The sequence below is a fragment of the Petaurus breviceps genome, unplaced genomic scaffold (assembly GCF_028583685.1).
Source record: "Petaurus breviceps papuanus isolate PSGF00001 unplaced genomic scaffold, PetGlider_PUasm1.0 90881, whole genome shotgun sequence".
NCBI lineage: Eukaryota > Metazoa > Chordata > Mammalia > Diprotodontia > Petauridae > Petaurus > Petaurus breviceps.
Genome location: NW_027187369.1, coordinates 1,980,754 through 1,999,405, shown reverse-complemented (window position 1 = coordinate 1,999,405; position 18,652 = coordinate 1,980,754). Strand labels below are relative to the sequence as shown.

General features: G+C 34.5%; 1 protein-coding gene across 10 annotated transcripts in view; it reads left to right on the top strand.

Moving 5' to 3' along the window:
• THOC2 (THO complex subunit 2) overlaps positions 1-17,454 on the top strand; it is a 95,091-nt gene extending 77,637 nt beyond the window's left edge. For 2 of the 10 annotated variants that reach the window (XM_069074029.1, XM_069074027.1), the window contains exons 34-39: positions 10,931-11,068; positions 11,379-11,445; positions 11,528-11,682; positions 12,912-12,988; positions 13,688-13,733; positions 16,626-17,454. In XM_069074029.1, coding sequence (XP_068930130.1) covers positions 10,931-11,068; positions 11,379-11,445; positions 11,528-11,682; positions 12,912-12,988; positions 13,688-13,715 — 465 coding nt within the window. In that variant the 3' untranslated portion in view covers positions 13,716-13,733; positions 16,626-17,454. Of the gene's footprint in view, positions 1-10,930; positions 11,069-11,378; positions 11,446-11,527; positions 11,683-12,911; positions 12,996-13,687; positions 13,734-16,625 lie in introns of all 10 variants that reach the window. The other 8 variants (XM_069074028.1, XM_069074026.1, XM_069074034.1 and 5 more) reach the window with 4 other exon arrangements.
• Positions 17,455-18,652: the final 1,198 nt, after the last annotated feature.

Genomic DNA, 18,652 nt, shown 5'->3' with positions numbered 1-18,652 from the left:
TAAGTGTCTGATATGTGCCAGACACTGTCCTAAACACTTTGCAAACATTATGTCATTTTATTCTCAAAACAACCTAGTGAGGTAGGTACTGTACCATTTTACAAGTGAGAAAACTAAGACAGACAGAAGTAATTGAATATTTGGACTATCAGTGTCTTAGTTATGCAATATGCAATATACCCTCTCATGTAAAATTAGGTTAAGTTTTAATATCTTTTAATATACTATGATAATATAGTAAGCTTTAGCATAATCTTGACACTAAAATGTGTTAATATTTTGCAAGCAAGCCATTCAATATGCCATCATACTCACTTTTGAAGACAGATATTTTTGAATTGGCACACTTCAGATTGGCAGTGCTCTGATTGGCTTTTAAAACACAGGCATTCCAGAGAACCAAACACTTGCAGGAAACAACCTATCCTCATTTTATAAACATGTGGTTGATAGTGCTATTATGGGAAAGCCAAGGAATTTAATTATAAAAGCATTTTTCCAGAAATGACTCTCAGCCCAGGTGTATTTAAATACCACTACTAACTCCTTGGTATCACTCTTGTGCATTCTTTAATACTCTAAAAGTGAAATGATTTGATCCTTGCATATCTTATTCCAGGGCATTTTTTAGTACTGTAGTTTGGTAAGCTTATTCATGCATAAATGTTCAGCTTAAGGTCTCTCTTACTAGTGGACATTAGGAAAGACTTTCCACTCCTCTTTTGAAAGAGAGCTAGTTGTCTATATTGGACCTAACACCAGTTGCTTTTGGATTTGTAGCTATAAAATAAATGTCTGTGCTGATACTGGGCAGATAAAGCTCCTTGATCTTGAGGGGTTTTAATTAGTGTGGGTATGTCATAAAATGATGTTCTAAAAATGTGGTATGATATTCAAGAGAAGTTTCTTATCCTTCAGAGACTTACTTGAAAGAATTTAATGCATCGTTAGAGAAGTACAAATGTTATGTCAGTCCATGAAAAAATTTCTTATCATTACTTCAAGTATTGTGGGTATTTTAGAAGTTATTTGTGAGATTAAGTAAAAGTAAGTTTTATCATCGTAGATTATATACGTCTGTATGTACTTTCCCAGGAAGGTTTAAGAGATAACATTGGTGACTGAGAGAGAACTTTGCTTCTAAAGTAATGAAGTTAATTTTTAATGGCTTTTTACTAAAACACTGATGGTAATATATCACATTTGTATATTGCTTTTTATTTTTTCAAAGATTTCACATATATTAATCTCATTTCATCCTCACAATGCCCCCTTTGGGGATGGGGTAGGACAAGTACTATTCATTTGACAGATGAAGAAACAGACGCAGATATTTGTTAGGTGTTATATAGCTCAGTTAATGGCAGAACCAACTCCTAAACTCTAATGCTAAACACACACAAACATATCAGTTTATTTTTGGTAGAATAATGGCATAGAAAACTGAACTTCTCAGAAGTCTTAGCTCTGCTCTTTAACTAGCTATGTGACCTTGAGCAAATTGCTCCCATGAATTTAAGTATTCTTATCTGCAAATTGGTTTGAAAATAGGGGCAGGTGGCACTGGATTTGGACTAAGTGATCTTTAGTATCCTTTCCAATTCACATTCTGTGATTCCTATGAAGTATAGTTTTTTCCAAAGGATCTTTATTTACTTATTTTCCTTTTCTTCCTTTCCCTAACCCATGTCTCTCTCTTTAGCTCATAGGTTTTTATCTAAAATAATTATTATCTGCCTAGAATCAATGCTTCATCATGTGTATTTTCAAAACTCTGCCTAAACTTTTTATGCTTTTTATAACTTCTAAGAATTTGGTCTCAACTATAATCAAATATAAAGGTGTCGTAATGAATATTATAATATTTTTAAAAGTTATAACTTAAGACATTTTAAAGAATTATGTTTCCTGTAAAGTTTTCCAACAGATAATTTTAAAAATACTTCATTACAATTTTAGTAATGCCCCAGATAGGTGACTTCAGTCGTATTGGGTGGGTTTAACTTCTGAATTTCATAGTTTAGAAAGTCTGTTCTGTCCCTTTTTAGTGCTACTTTATGAATCTTATTTTAAAAATTATTCTCCCATTCTAGTTTTTCATCTTTCGGTTTTACTCTCTCTCTATATACACAGTCAATTCTTGTCACTCGCCGATAGTTAACCTCTATAAAGTTGCTATGAATACTGAACCATTGCCCTAGAGGAAATACAGTTAGTTACTTGCCAGTCTCGTTTACTTTAACACTTTTCAGATAGCCTCACAAATTGGCAAATTTCTTCCTTTTTCTGGATATACTGGATTGCTGATTTTTTTTTTTTAAACATTGAACTGCATTGAATTGAATTACGGGCAACAGCACCTAAACTTAGGCCTCAGTAAAGCTTATCTAACTTGTGTATTTTTTATGAAGATCAGGCATATCACAGCCTTTTTGTGTTTAGGAACACTAGGTAGCACTAAGTTTGGGAACCAATTTAAACAGTGAAATTACCAACAAAAAGCATAAAAATCTGAAAAATGCACTAAGTAAACCATGAAAAGGACACACTTGTTTACAGTACGAGTGCTGAAGTGAGAAGGCAAAATGTTGGTCAGTCTCAGTTGGGAACATATGCATTGGGCAACTCAAAATTTTTAACTGCTCTGCATATATCTGAGGATGACCATGAAAGTGCAATGAGTATTGGTTTTCTGGTTACAGATTTTAGCAAGTCAGCAAATTCACAAATATGGAAGCTGCAAATAATGAGTTTTGACTCTGTACACATATACATACATATACACACATAAATGTATGTATATATGTATTCCCTCTAAGCAGCTCACCTTTAGAGTTATCTATATTTAATATTATCATTTATAAACCATCATCTGAAATAATCATAGTTTAGTTTTTTGGAGGGGAGGATGGGACTGTGTATATTTACCTTTTTGAGTAAAGCTACCTAAAGGTAGAAAATGTATCTTAGTCTCACTTTCATGATTGTGAGTACCTAGTATAGTTCCACACATAACAGCAGGTGTTAAATTGTTTGTTGAATGAATCACTTTCCCTTCCTATTCTCCCATTTATACAGACAGATTTCAGTACTGATCATTAACATTTATATCTTGTTATTTATATATAATATATAATACTTATATCTTGTTAATTCCAGTGTTTTCACTTGATGACAGGAGTCTCTAAAAGTATGCTTGGCAACCTAGCCAACTTGAAATTCAGGAGGGCAATAATCAATACCTAAAGGATTTTTAATTGTGTCAGTCCTCCTAAAATTGGAAGCCATAAAGTAACCCAAGTTTAAGCATGTGCGACGAGTCTAATTTTGCATCCTTCATACTAAGGCCCAGAGCAGGAAAATCATGTTTTCAGAAACAAACTTGGGGGGAAATCCATCTAATAGGATTACGCTTAGATCTTGATCACACTATGGTTGTTCCCTACCAAACCTCCCCCCCCATCCAATATTGTAGATTTTCTCTGGGGAGGCATGATTATAAATTAGGAATTCTGTATTCAGTATTGCTATTAGTAACAGTAACTGGACCACTTGACCCATTATTTTAAGAATGAACCATTTGAGCTTTATTTAATAATTTCATAAGGAATTATTGGGAAAGCAGGAGATTTCTTTACTTTGAAATTCAGCAATATCATTTTTGTTGAGTTTTGGGAGGGAAAGGCCTCATAAAAGCCTTTTATTTTTGTTTCATTTTAAAAAGATCACTTAGACTACATTCTTAAGTATTAGGTAGGTGGCACAGTTAATAGAGCACTGGACCTGTGTGACCTCTGGCTTGAGACACTTAATAGTTGTGGTACCCTGGGCAAGTCACTTAACCTCTGTTTGCCTTTGTTTCCTTATCTGTAAATAAATGATAGCACCATAGGGCTATGGTGAAGATCAAATGAGATATTTGTAAAGCACTTAGCACAGTGCTTTAGCATAGTAGGCACTTAATAAATGCTTGTTTCCTCCTTTTCTTATTACTTTATAACTAATTCTATAGATGATAATGTTCACCACTGGAAAATGCTAATGAGTATTTTCGGAGCTTGTTTCTCACCTTTTTCTGTCTTCCATTTTCCTTATCCTTAATATTTTCATCTGTTTTGGTAAACAACTTTTAAAAATGAAGGTTCATTATTTTGGTACGATGTTTAAAAGTATAAGTCTACTTAATGTATTTTACCATTACTTTATGTGTTGTTTGAGCTAACTAGTAGGTAAGAATTCTTTTTGGTCCTAAGATGTCAAAAAGCTTCTTCGTATGGATCTCAGTTCATTGATGTAGGTATGCTCTTTAACAATATAAATTACAACCCACCAATGCCTTTTCCTTAAGGAGAAAAAGTATTGATCCTCACTGTCCTTCCCTGCCATATCTTGTAACAAAGAAAAATGTGTAAGCAAAGCCAACTGCTGTATAGTAACTTTGTTGGATGGCATATATGATATATTTTGCTTCTTACCCCTCACCTTTTTACTGAGAAGAGGGGGTGGTATATTTTATCATCTCTTCTTTAGGACTGATAGGAGTCATTACAATTTAATTAGAGTTCAGCCTTTAGTATGGTATTTCTATGTTATTGTATTTATTCTGCTTATTTCATTATCAGTTTATATGTCTTTGTTTATTTGTCTGAATTTCTTGTAATTGCCATTGCTTATAGTGTTGACAGTATTTGATTCTCTTCACATACCATTTTCTAGTTGATGGACGCTGTGGTAGAAACAGTATTCTAGCCCTTCCCTCTCCTGCAAATTAGGCTAGTTTTTCCTTAAAAGACATTGAGACTTTCCTCAAGACTTCATTGGCTCAACAATCTAAAAGCTCAGACTATTTATATCACCTCCTTATTGTCCAAAGCAGAAGTTTCAAACATGTGGCCCCACATGTGACCTGAATCAGATTAAAATATAATTGGGAAATATTTAGTGCAATAAATAAAAAATACAATGAAAGATAGGTAACATTACATGTTAAAACTAATTCAGTATGCAGCTTGGAAGGATCTTTATGTATGGTTTAGTAGCTTCTGTTTCTATCGACACCACTGGTCCTTGAGTATAAAATAGTCCCAAGAAGCTCCAGGGCACTCTTGATAGTTGACTGAGTTGACTGGTAGATTACAACTCAGGTAAGGGAAACAACTCAGGATGTCCTCAATACCTATTTTTGTTTGAACATCCTTCTGCTCTGGCTAAGTAAATCTTTTTGTTAATTTTGTTAACTTTGTTGAATGACTTACAAGTGTCTCATTTGGTTCCAGTATTAAACCTAAACTAAGTGGCGCTGCGCTGGATAGAGGGCTGGGTCTGGAGTCCACAAGACTCATCTCCCTGAGTTCAAATGTGGCCTCAGACACTTATTATCTGTGTGGCCCTGGGCAAATCACTTAACCTTGTTTGCCTCAGTTTCTCATCTCTAAAAATAGCTGGAGAAGGAAATGGCAAACCACTCCAATATCTTTGCCAAGAAATGCTTCCAAAACGGGGTCATAGAGAGTCTAAAACAACTGAATGACAACAGCCAGAACACTGAACTCGGACCCAGATGAGAACAGCACAGCCACTCTGTTTCTAAATTGTTGTGGCCATGAGATATGCTAATTAGTGTGTGTGTTTTATATATATATATATTGTGTGTGTGTGTGTGTGTATAGATAGTCTTTCTTCTCCCCAACCTGTTAACCAGCTTTGATCCTCCAGGAGGTATCTTTATTCCAGAGGGATTACTGGATCTCACAGGTTTATTGATTTTTGCCAAAGTTCCAATTTGTTTGTTAAAATGATTGGACTTAATAACACTCTACCAACAATGTAATACTGTGCCTCTCATCTCATACTTCTTCCAACATTGACTGTTTCTGTCTCTTTGTCATTCATCCACTTTTCTACGTGTAAGATAAAGCCTAATCATTTTTAAAATATGTATTTCTCTTATATTTTATATATATTAAGGCATTTTGTCGTGTTTTTTTTTATTAAAGTCAATAGGTATTTTTATTTTTAAATTCAGTTTTCTCTTGTTTTTCAATTCCAAATTCTCTCCATCCCTTCCCTCTCCCCTATCCATTGTAAGGGCAAGAAAAACCGAAACAAATAACTATATACTTCTATATATAGTCTATATAGAGATAACGGTCAAAACAAATTCCTGCATTAGCCATGTTCTTCTCGGCCCCTTCTCCCCCCTTCCAGAAAAAGAAAAATGTTTGTATTAGCTCTCTTTCTGGAGATAGCATGTTTCATTATGAATAATAGGTACTTATTATTAATGACCATTATTAATGGTCAATGTACTAATAAGTGCTGGAAGTACAAAGGCAAAAACAGTACTTAATAACAAGGAGTCCATAGTTTAATGGGAGAGAACTTTTGTAATTATGATTATCATTTTTCTTTTGAAAACTTTTCAAGTCTACTATGTGCATAGCACTGTGGTAGGGATACAAAAGCAAAGGAGTCCTTCCCCAAGGAATTTACATTCTGGGTGGAGTGGTTGCCAGAGTTTAGACCAGTTCCTGACACATAGTAAGCACTTAATAAATGCTTATGACTGACTGACTTTAATGTTTTATGGATATTATTGCAGCAGTCAGGTTGTTCATCTATTATCCCTTCCTCATAATATATAACTGGCCCACATCTTTTTCTAGTCATGTTTCTTAGATATTCTTTTTTTCCACTCTTGTGTATAATTAGTCAACAGGTATTTATTAAATGCCTATTCCCTTTATTGAACTCATTCTTAATGGCAGAGACACAAAGCTACACGTTAAAAATGTATACAGAATAAATATAAAGTTTACATATAAACCATGTATACATAAAGTAGTTAACACAACGTAATTTGGGAGTGAGGACCCTGGCATTTGGAATCAAGAAAGACTTATAGTTGGAGCTTGAGCTACATCTTGATGGAAGATGGAGATTATATACAAAGGTATAGGGGAGAGATTATGGGAGAACCATTGCAAAGTCATAGAATATGGGAGATGGAGTGTCATATGTAAGGTACAGGGAAAAGGCCAATTTGGCTAAATCTTAAGAGTATCTGAGGAGGAGTAATATCAGTGGGACTGGAAGGTAGGTTAGGCCTTGGATTGTCTTATACTTCAAAAGCTAATCAGAAGAGTTTATTTTAGCAGCAATGACTGAAGTTTGTTGAATTAGGGAGTTTGATGTGGTCAGATCAGTGCTTAAGGAAAATCACTTTGGCAGCAGTTTGTGAGACCCTTTAGGCAGGGAGAACAATTGCAATAATCTAAGTGACAGGCTTGAATTAAGGTGGTAGTTATGAGTGGAAAGAAGAGGTTGAATATGTGAAAGATGTGAAGGTAGAAAGGACAAGATTTGGATATGCGGAATGAAGGAAAGTGAGAAGTCCAGCCCGATTCCAAGGTTATGAATGCAAGACACTGAAAAGGTTTTGGTACCTTTGACAGAAGTGTGAAAGTTTAGAAGAGGGAATGGTTTGGGGGAAAGATAATAAATTCAGTTTTAAACACATTGAGTATCAGGTGTCAGTTTGAAATAGCCAGTAGGTATTTGATGATAAGAGTGGAGCTGGATGATGTACATTTAAGAATCACCTGAATGTAGATAGCTAAACCTATGGGCACTGATGAAGCTACTAAAAGGGGTGGGGAAAAGTTAGAGCAGGGCACCTTAACTTTTTTTGCATCAAGTGAACAGTCTGGTGAACCCTAGATTACACGTTAGTGAAAATAAAGATTTTTTTTCTCTTCAGCATCTATGTCCTCACCCTTGGGTATATCCATTTAACCCCAGGTTAAGAATCTCTGGTATAGAGGGAGAAGATGGTTTAGAACAGAACCTAATACATAGTATCTACCATGTTAATTACATTATCTTTTGAATTACCTGTAGTTTCGATTAGTTTCTTGAACAATTTGATTAAATATTCCTTGATTTCTCCTTTTAAGAGTACTAGAGTTACTTTAGGGGAATCTTACAGATCAGAATTATAGAATTTCATAAGGTCTTTGTTAGTGAACATTTAGTCTAATCCAAATCTTGATAGTTCGTCCAAATTTCAGCAATCTTTTTAAAAAATTTTTAAAATTTAGTTTTATTTTGAATTATAAATTCTCTCTCTTTGCCCACTCCCACTCACTGCACTCCCACTCCCAACTCACTGAGAAAGCAAGAAAAACAAAACCTGTTACCTGTCTGTATAGTCATGAAAAATAAATTCCTGCATTAGTCATGTTGCCCCTCCTCACCCAAGAAATAAACAAGAAAATATGCTTAAATCTGCACCCTTAAGTCTATCACTTGTCTATCTGGAGGCAGATAGTGTTTCATTATTAGTCCTTTGAAGTTGTGTTGATCAGAGTTCTTAAATATTTCAAAAATTACTTGTCTTTACAATATTGTTATTGCTATTCTTGTTCTGTTCACTTCATTTTGCATCATTTCATAAAAATCTACTGAGGATTTTCTGAAACCATTCTCTTCATTTCTTACTTCACAATAGTATTCCATCACATTCACATACCATAACTTGTTCAACCATTCCTTAATTGATGGACAACCCCTCAGTTTCCAATTCTTTGATATTACAAAAAGAGCTGCTATAAAAGTTTTTGTGCATATAGGTCCTTTCCCTCTTTCTTTGATCTCTTTGGGGTATGTACCTAGGAGAATTTGCTGAGTCAAAGGGTATGTGCATAGTTTAATATCAGCAAATCATATTAACGAAGTTGCTCAGATAGCCATGTGGGAATGATGGAGAAATGTCAGCTGGATTGATAAGTATGATTGTTAGATGGATTCATTTGTAATTGGTTAACGGTGATAATAAGAGAGATCTGTAGTGCCAAATCATGGATTTCCATCCTTCCTGTCTTGTTTAACATTTTTTATTGGTGAGTTGGATAAAGATATAGATGAATAATGTAAATAAAAACAACACACAAAAAAATCAGCTGAACTTAGTTTAATTGTAGTGACTGTTACATCTTGGTTCTGGAGAACATATGATAAAATAAATTTCTGTGGTATGTTGAATATGTTATTCCACAACAGTCTCTGACAGATTTGCTTAGCTATTTCTTTTTGTTACAAAGGGTAGTTTGGTGCTGGTACTGGTAATGTGTGTGTATGTGTGAGTGTATAAGTGTGTAAGTAACTGATGTTAAAAGGAAAAAAGGAATCAACAAAACTTGGTTTTTTAAAAAAAAAAACTACAGATGATATACTTTTCAAGTGTTTGCATGCTATCTCAAGGCTTGGTAAGAGAACTAATAGAATATATAACAAAATTGGGATCCATAAAAATCCAGAAAAAATGTGTTGGAACAATGGGTTAAATACTAAATGAAAATGAATATAAAATAAAAATGAAAAAGTTTTGTGCTTAGGTTAAAAATAATTACCTTCACAAGAACAGGATGAGGGAAGATAGGCGTAACAGCTATTCGTGTTAAAAATGACTTGGATTTTTGTTCGGTACAGGCTTACAACTGATGGCTAAGTGTCTTAAGATGTGTTAGTTTATAGTGTTTGTAATAAGGAAGTGTACTTAGCCCTTATTAGATCACTTCCAGAGTATCATTTCTAATTTTGGATACCACATTTCAAGAGGGGCATTTTACAACCTGGAATGAATCTAGAGGAGATTTACTGGGGGGTTCAAAACTGCCATGTTAGAAATGGTTGAAAGAACTAGGGGTGTTCAAGAAGACTTGGAGGTAACATATGTTTCTAAATATTTCAAGTGTTGTCATATAGAAGAGACCAGACTTATTCTGGATAACTCCAAGAGCAATTTGCGTTGAACTCTTGCCAGTGGATGGAAATTATACCTAAGCAGCCTTTTTCTGCTTAGTATGAAGAAGACTGTACCATGATAGAACTCTCCAGAATGGAATGACCTGCCTCTGGAGGTAGTGAATCCTGTATTACTAGAAGTATTGAAGCTGAGGATAGATGACTACTCTTCAGTGCTGTTAGAGAGGGGAATACATTTCTTTCTAATGTTGAATTGTACTATTTAATGAGTTTTTGAATTTTTAAACTGATGATTTTTAGATAAAATAATGGGCCATCATTTAGATGTTTCCCAGTAATTAAACACACACACACACACACACACACACACACACACACACATATATTGCTAAATTACAACGAGTGTCTTAAGTCAGGTCCTTTTTATTCATGGTTAAACTTATGTAGGAGACACTTGGATTCTGCATTTTTTTTGTTCTTTAGTACATTTGGGAGAGGGCAAGACAGGAGGAAACAGTGAATTGTTATTTTCAGTTTCTCCATATTGAACTTAATAGGTGATTTTCTGGGTTTCTTAAAGCAACAAGAAAACTCTTTTGCAGTCATTTTTAGGTTTATTCTAAGGATTTAACACCCTTGTGTAGTAAAGGCCCAAAATTCTGTATGTTTTTTTTCCCAAGGGCATTTCATGCAGGAGGAGATTTTTTTGTTATTTGTGATCATCTAAAAAATTCTAATCAGTGTCAGTGAATGATACTTTTCTTCACACTAACATAACATGTTTAGGAAAATTCAGTCAGTATTTTCATGTTGATTTTTTTGAGTTGGTGTCTTAAATTGGGTCTTACCTAAGTCAATATATGATCATCTTGATAGTAACACTACCAAAAAAAATTTCTAGTATGGGAATTTAATATCTAGTATGAGATTTTCTTTAGTTGTAATATATGTAGGGTTAAATAATTAGTTTACATGAAAACTTATCAAATATCAAGAATTGAAGACTTTGGTAAATTATGTCAAGGTTCTCTTCAGTTACTATTAAATAATCTAGAGACCTGGCTAATTTAATTTTGCCTCTAAATCCAGCTGTCTTCCATTAAAATTTTTTTTTTCAAAATACTGGAAACCTCTAATCTTTAGCAATATTTCTTCAATTTCACAGCACTACATTAATCACACTACTCCAATACTGTCCAAGAGTAAGGAGAGAGAAATGGAAAAGAAAGATTTGGACAAGTTAAGGGAAAGATCCAGAGAGAGAGAGAAGAAAGAGGACAAGGACAGGAAAGAGCGGAAAAGGGTTAGTGACCTTTTTTAAAACCTATTTTGAAAACCATACATAACTAGAGCTTAAAAATAATTGCTTTATCTCATAGATCATTATTTTTTTCTAAAAATTGGTGGAATAGCCATTGTATTGCATTAAAGTACACTTCAGAACTTTTAATTTTTTATAAGAACTTCAGCATAGTAACTTGATATTGGCTTTAATAATTTAAAAAGCTAATTTCAAGTAAGTGAAAACATTCGAACTGTTATAGAGTGCTAGTTATTATTGATAGTTTGTAACAAGTTTTATATGCTTACACCATAATTCATCTTTACTTTAGGATCATTCAAACAATGACCGTGAAGCACAAGACTCCACCAAGAGGCGTAAAGAGGAAAATGGAACAAGTAGGTAGATTTTTCAAATTCATTTGTAAGCATCCCCAGACTGAATAGAAAAGGGCTTTCATCATTTTCTTTGCAATTTTAGCTGGTGCTTCAAAACATAGTAAAAGTGAAAGTCCATCAGATTCACCTCGTTCAAATGAGAAGGAAAAAAACAAATCTAAGTCTTCAGGCAAAGAAAAAGGCAACGATGCCATTAAAATGGACAAAATGGAGAAAAGCTCTTCTGGTAGCAAAAAGGTAAATTAAAAACAAAAGAAAAATAAATTTCAAGCTTAAAAATAAATCCCAGGATGATGTTAGGGAATAAAAAAAAAAGTTTGCTACTCAAATAGTCCTTCTTAAATATTTGTTAAAAATGTCGAGTGTCTCAAAGGAAGCAGCATTATATTTTTTTAAATTAATTTAACCGTCAGCGTGTCTGAGATTGCCAGGAAAATTAGTCTGTAAGGAGGTGATTCATGAGATTCCTTTTTGGTTTTGTATACTTTCTCTCTTTTCACTCACTTGTAACCTTTCCTTGTAATTCTTTCATCATGTGGTGTACTTTGCATTTTTTAGTGTCTTTATGTATTACATTACCTTTACTGTATCTCTTAAGTTGTATAGTTTTCAATAATTATCATTTAAAATAAATTTTGTTAACATCTAACTTGTTAATTCTAATATAATACTTATGTTGGAGATTTTTGTTTATTTACAATAATGAATATAATGCATTTCAGAATTCAGCAGAGGAGAGAGGTCATTCTCTTACACAGCGCCATATAATTATATGTACCCCTTTTAGCAATGCTTACCTAAAGGATTTGTGGTTTCTGTGAACAGCCTATCAATAGCCTGTCATCTATAAATCTGTGAGTTAGTAAATAATTCTCAGGGAGTTGCCCAGGGTGCACAGAATTTAACTGACTTGCCTAGGGTTGTGCCACCTAGGATCAGAGGTGAGATTTTAAATTTATGTCTAATTTCTATCCTCTATACCAGAGATGTCAAACATGCAATCTGGCATTATTCCTTAGTGCAGCCCGAACCAGACAAAAATGTTAATTGGGAAATTTAACAAGATGAATAAAAATACAATAAAACATAGATACTATTATATTTTAGAACCTAAGTCAGCCTACAGGCATCCTTATGTTTAATTTAGTGCTTCCCATTTGTGTTTGAATTTGTCATCAGTGCTCTCTTGGTCATGCTGCCTACCTCATTCAGATTATATAGTAAATCTCATCTGTTATAAAAAATAGTTGGGTGAATTTTTTTGTAGTTGTGTATTTTTTTTTGTATTGCTCAACTTAGCAGTTTTATGCTAAAACTTTAGGTGAAAGCTTATTAATTAAAGTTAAGCCACCTTTAAAGTGACAGCTTTTAAAGTAGCTTTGGAAGAAAATATCAATATCAATGTGGCTTATGGGGCGACTTCCATCTTTGTTCTTTACCGTAACTTATTCTAACACTCCTTATAGGACTCTCGTCATGATAAGGAAAAAACAGAGAAAAAAGAGAAGCGGGACAGTACAGGAGGAAAGGAGGAGAAGAAGCAATATCCTGTATGTGTTTAATGATATTCTAACTTGATATAACAGAAAACACTAATATTGTTAGTTTTTCAGAAGTTGTTTAACTTTTAGGTATGTGCTGCCAATACAAAAATACGTCTTTCCAACCATGTTTACAAGTGTATCACCTTGTATGCTTGAGGCATAACAAAACCTGGGAAGTTCTGTGACCCCCGGAAGTCTATTCTGTGCAGTCAAGAGAAGTGGAGATTCATTGTGGGGGTTCACTGTTTCAGGACAGTGTTGTCAATACACTTGTATGATAATAGTTTGGCCTTTATGTAGCACATTAAGGTTTGCAAAGTTCTTGTTATCTCATTTGATCTTCACAACAGCCCTGAGAGATTGGTGCTGTTATCTTCATTTTATAGGTGAGGAAACTTAGGCTAAGAGAGATTTGTGACTTGTCCAGGGTCACCATGGCTAGTGTTTTGAAGGCAGGATTTGAATTCAGGTCTTTTTGACTTCAAGTCCAGCACTCTATCCACTGTGCCACCTAGATGCCTGGGAAGAAAAGGAAGAGGAGAAAACCCTGGGTGGTAGGGGCAATTGAAGGGAAGATTTGTAGAATGCAGGCAGAGTGGAGTTGGTTGTAGGTTGGGACTCCCAGAGTGCTCAGATATCCTTGTTGGTGGAGACAGGTCACTTTTTTCCAAACTTGTTTTCCTTAATGATAAATCTACTCATAAGTCTTCAGACAAGCACAGATAATGAAGACTTTCAATCCAGGTGAGAGTTTTCTGTCCTCCTTTCCCTTTCAAAATGGAAAAAATCATATTTCAGTGAGGTATTTTGTCTTGGAAAATAGGACATTACATTTCAATTTAAGTACCGCTGATTCTTTTGAAAATATGAAACAAGATTTGTCTTAAGGTTTTTGTTTTGTTTTGTTTTTTTGCAGGGGGAAGGCAGGGCATTTGGGGTTAAGTGACTTGCCCAAGGTCACACAGCTAGTAAGTGTGAGGCCTGATTTTAACTCAGTTTGTCATGACTTCAGGATCAGTGCTCTATTTTCTGTGCCACCTAGCTGCCCCCATTGTCTTAAGTTTTAATACTAGTTTCTTCAGATTGGGTTTAACTTCCTCAGCTTCATCCCATAGTTTGAAACCGTTTTTCTTTTCTTTTTTTTTTTTTTTAAAGCATTAAGATGTATACAAAAAAGTCTAACTTCACCCGGTCCTGGTTTTTACCATCTCTGATATATGCATTCCATCAAAACCTTGGGTTTTTTTTTTTTTTTTTTGATTGAAGGGATATTTTATACATCTGATAGTTCCTACCACTTCTCATGGATTGCCAGTCTCATCACAGGTCCAACATTTAATTCTTTATTTTTGTGAACATAATTTTAGCTCCCCTATTAGATCTTAAATTCTTTAGGGTAGGAACCGTACCTTACTCCTCTTTGTAACACTCCTCAATACCTAGTACAGAATCTTACGTACTTATGAAGATAAATAAATATTTGGCAATAAGAATTTGAAAATTAAATCTGTGGTTGATTTGGGTTCTAAGTTTAAAGCACTGCTTTTGTAGGTTATGAAGACAGTGTAGTAATTACTTTTTCAGCATTGTTGGGGAAGTAAAGTGTTCCACATAGTGGAGTTTCCTTTTCATTAGTATGTTCTCTCAAGTTTAGAATCAGTTTTCCATGGCATTGCTGCCATCTTATCTTTATTTGATCTTTACTTTAGAGGAATTGGCTCATCCTACTGGTTCTTTTATCTGTCACCAAGTGTATGAGAACATCTTTCAGGGTTGGTTGCTCATATTTCAAAGAGTAGATATATAGAAGAACTGATTTCTTTGTGACCTGTAGTCAACCTCCAAACCTGTCACTAATTTCTAGTCTTGTGTATCTATCCAGGGGATATTCACTTGCCTCTGAGAATTATCACAGAATCAGAGTTGAAAGAGAACTTCATTGAACATCTAGTTCAAAACATAAACAAAAGAAAGTACCTGATGCATGGTCATCCAGCCTCATCTTGAAAAGGAGAGAAGGGGAACCCACATCTCCAGGCAACTCATTCCCCTTTTGGGCAGCTCTGCTTGTCAGGAAATTTGTCCTCATAACAGTCTTCCGTTTACTACTTTGTAACTTCACCTAGTACTCCTGGTTCTAGACCCTATGGGGCGTGACAGAACAAGTCTTAATATGTTCACTAAAAAAATAGCTTTACATGTACTTGAAGACAGTTAATGTGTCCTCCAGAGTCTTTCCTTCTCCAGGTTAAAGATCCCTGGTTGTTTCAACTGATTCTCATGATATAGACTCCTGGTTACCCTCCCTTGGACACTATTTTAACAGTATCCCTAGACTGTGGTACCCAGAACTGAACACAGTACTCCAGATAAGGTCCAACATAGGCAGAAAATTTTATAGGTACTCACACTCTTAATGCAGCCCAAGATCAAATTAGCCTTTTTTAGTCCTGCATCACATTGCTTACTTAAATTGAGCTTGCACCTCTTTAAAGTCTGCTTTGTTAACCATGTCTCCTTGGTCTTAGACTCAAAGTTTGTTTTATTTTGGTGCCCAGGTGCAAGGCATTTGTCCTGATTGATTCATCCTAATGTTCTGACCTTTCAGGATCCTTTTAGATCTTGCCAGCATCCACTTTGTTATGCTTAACATTGTTATGCCTAACATTGCCAAGGTGAAACCTCTTTATCTTTCTACTTAGAATCCTACCCTTTCATTTTTCTTCCTACATCCTTGCGTACCACATATAAAACTCTTGCTCTGTTCTGTCTACTATTCCCTCATCTATCACTGCTAAAGCTTTGGTCTAGGTTCTCATTGTAAGCTCCTTGAGCACCAAAATTTCATTCCTTCCTGTCTTGTCCAAGATCAAGTATTTACTTGCTGCCTGTTATGTGCCCAATGTTGTACTCACTTCTTTGTGTCTAAAATGCAGTACAAATAACTGATATTAACTAGATGTTCCGCAAAAAGTACAAATAGGAATTATCAACTTTATGCAAGTGAAATAGGTAAATTCAGTTTTAAAAAAATTGAGCATTTAATGTTAAACTCGTTAAAAACTTGAGTAGAATTGAGCTAATGGATTTTTTTCTAAACCAATTTTCATAATTCTGAGACTGCTCATTTGAAACACTGTTAAAATGATATACTTGGGAAAAGTTAAATTTTTTTCCCTCTTACTATTTATTTCATTGGTGTTCAAACCTGTGTCTGACAGCTGTCTAAGAAGTTTACTTAGGTTTCGTTAGTTTGCACTTCTTATTTTGTCTCCATCTTTCTTTGGGGAAAAAAATCAGTGAGATGGTGACACGGTTTTGTCTAAGTTGTTCTTGGGTTTCCTCTTTTAGACATTTGTTAATCATGTAAAGAGAGTTCTTTTTTATTGCGTTTGTTCTGTTTATTTTTGGCAAGTATATTGCCTCTTTTGGATATTTTATCTAAGAATATTCTAGGTTTTAAAATATTTATAATTCTAATACACGATTGTTTCATATTGTTATGATATGCCTTGACATTGTAAATGGCTGTAATGGCTTTCAACACTGAAATAAAAGGGAAAAAAATTGTCAAGAGTATGATTCTCATCTCCCCCACAACCCATCTTATCACTGTAATTTTTTTGTTTCTTTCAGGTGAAATGGAAAGATTGTCATCTTTGACCAGAAATGTCTTTTCCTAAGTAGATGGCACAGAAATTTGTGAACAAAGAGGACCCATCTACATCTCCTTAAGTTATTCAGTTTTCTGCTTTATTTTCCCCATGCTGAAAACCTAAAAATTGTTGAGTTGTGCATTTCTGTATCTTAACTTGTTGCTTAGGTTCTTACACATTTATTTTCAGTACATGGCTGAAAGTGTCACTTTTTCCCTATTTTTTTTTTAGCACAATGTGCTGCAAACAAACAGTTGCCATGGAGCAAATGAGGAGGTTACATGTGTACTAGAATTTCAGTTTAGATTGTCTAAATACTGCCTGGGTTTAGTCATTCTGTCAATTTTCGATGCATTCTTTTTATTGTTGGAAACAAAATAAACAGCTGTTTAACCATTTTGAAGTTACCTCATTGAAAATTACGTTTTTATTTATTATTATTTGGCCTGTTTTTAATATCAATGACTAAAAAACAAGTTGGTAGCACTGTTTCCTGCAGTCCTTAGGAATTTTATTACGTAAAACTTGATTTGTTTTTAAAAAGAAAAGAAAGTAGTTCAACTGTCACTTGCCCCATAACCTTTTTCTTTGTCCATAATGTTTTTAGATAAATTGGAAAAAAAAGAATTCCTCAAAAAGTCAAGATTAATTAAGCTTCATTCAGTTCTAAAGCTACAGGAGCTTTTTATCAATAAAGTCTAGTCTGAAAAGTTTCATAATGACATTAAAAATTTTTTTTTAATCTACTGAATTCTACCAGTGTAACCTTTTTTTCTAAATAAACAATAGTTTTCTCAATGAGTTGTAAATCATTGTGTGTATTGTTGTTTTCTCAATAAAAGGTGGGTCCAGGGACACACACACACAGACAAACACACACACAACAACTACTCTCCCAACCTTTCCCTTCAGTGGAAAGTATCTTTGTTGCCTGATTGCTGCAAAGTCATTTTTTTCATTGACAGACTCTGGAAATCAGTGATTTGAAAGTGTTAATCTGTATCATTTGTTCATAAATTTTTTGGGAGCAGAGATGTGTTTGTATTTAAACCTGTTGAGAGAAAAGCAGCAGTACAACAAAGGCATGAATTAATAAGGCTAGTTGTATTACTAAGATGAAATTCTAAATCTTAAAGGGAGATGTTTAAAGGAATTATGACTTGGACAAAATCAGGTGCAGAAAAGCTTATCTTTTGGGAGAGGTAGTATAATGGAGCTTTTCTGTAGTCATAAGATATAAAAAAAACTTTATATTGGCATTGAAATCAAATAACTGGCAATTTCAAGATTACAAATAAGTGGTCTGAGAAGTAATTTCAGTAACAGCTTTGGGTCTTTCTGACATTGAATGACTCAGTCTTAATCTTGAGTTTGCCTTGCACTCCATTGCTATTATTTTCCCTTCTGATTAACATCTCTTCACCAGCTGTTATCAGATTTTTTTGCCCATCATCAACTTTTTGGTCAGTTGGTAATAACCTTCAGTAGTATTGGGTGTGGGAAAAACTTGGAGTAAATTGAGGAATTGAGGTGAAGATGAATCTTTTATAACCATTTGCCTTCTCTGAGCAAGGACTGTGCCTCCGAGGATTGCTTCGCATCTTCGGGATTGGATATGTGGGTCCTTGTCAGCACTGAGGGTGGTGGTGATGGGGGTGGGGAAATGGAGGGGCTTAGCTCCAGCTTCACGATAACCTTGAACATGGTAAGGGAAGGTATCAGGACCAGTCAGTCAATAAACATTTATTAAGCATCAACTCTGTGCCAGGTATTGTGCTGAACCAGGCCTCATGACTGAAAGAGTGACTTACTCTGCAATGCTTCTTCCTTAATTAATTGGTATTTTTAACTGAAGTGTAGCAGGAGGTCCCCATTAGGAACAGAATAATAGAAAAAAATACATGAAGAGAAAGAAGAGGATTGGGTGTGAGATGTAAAAATGTGATCACGTAGAAGTGTGATACAAGAGGAAGACAGACTTGCTACTCTAGAAACTCTGCCTCTTGT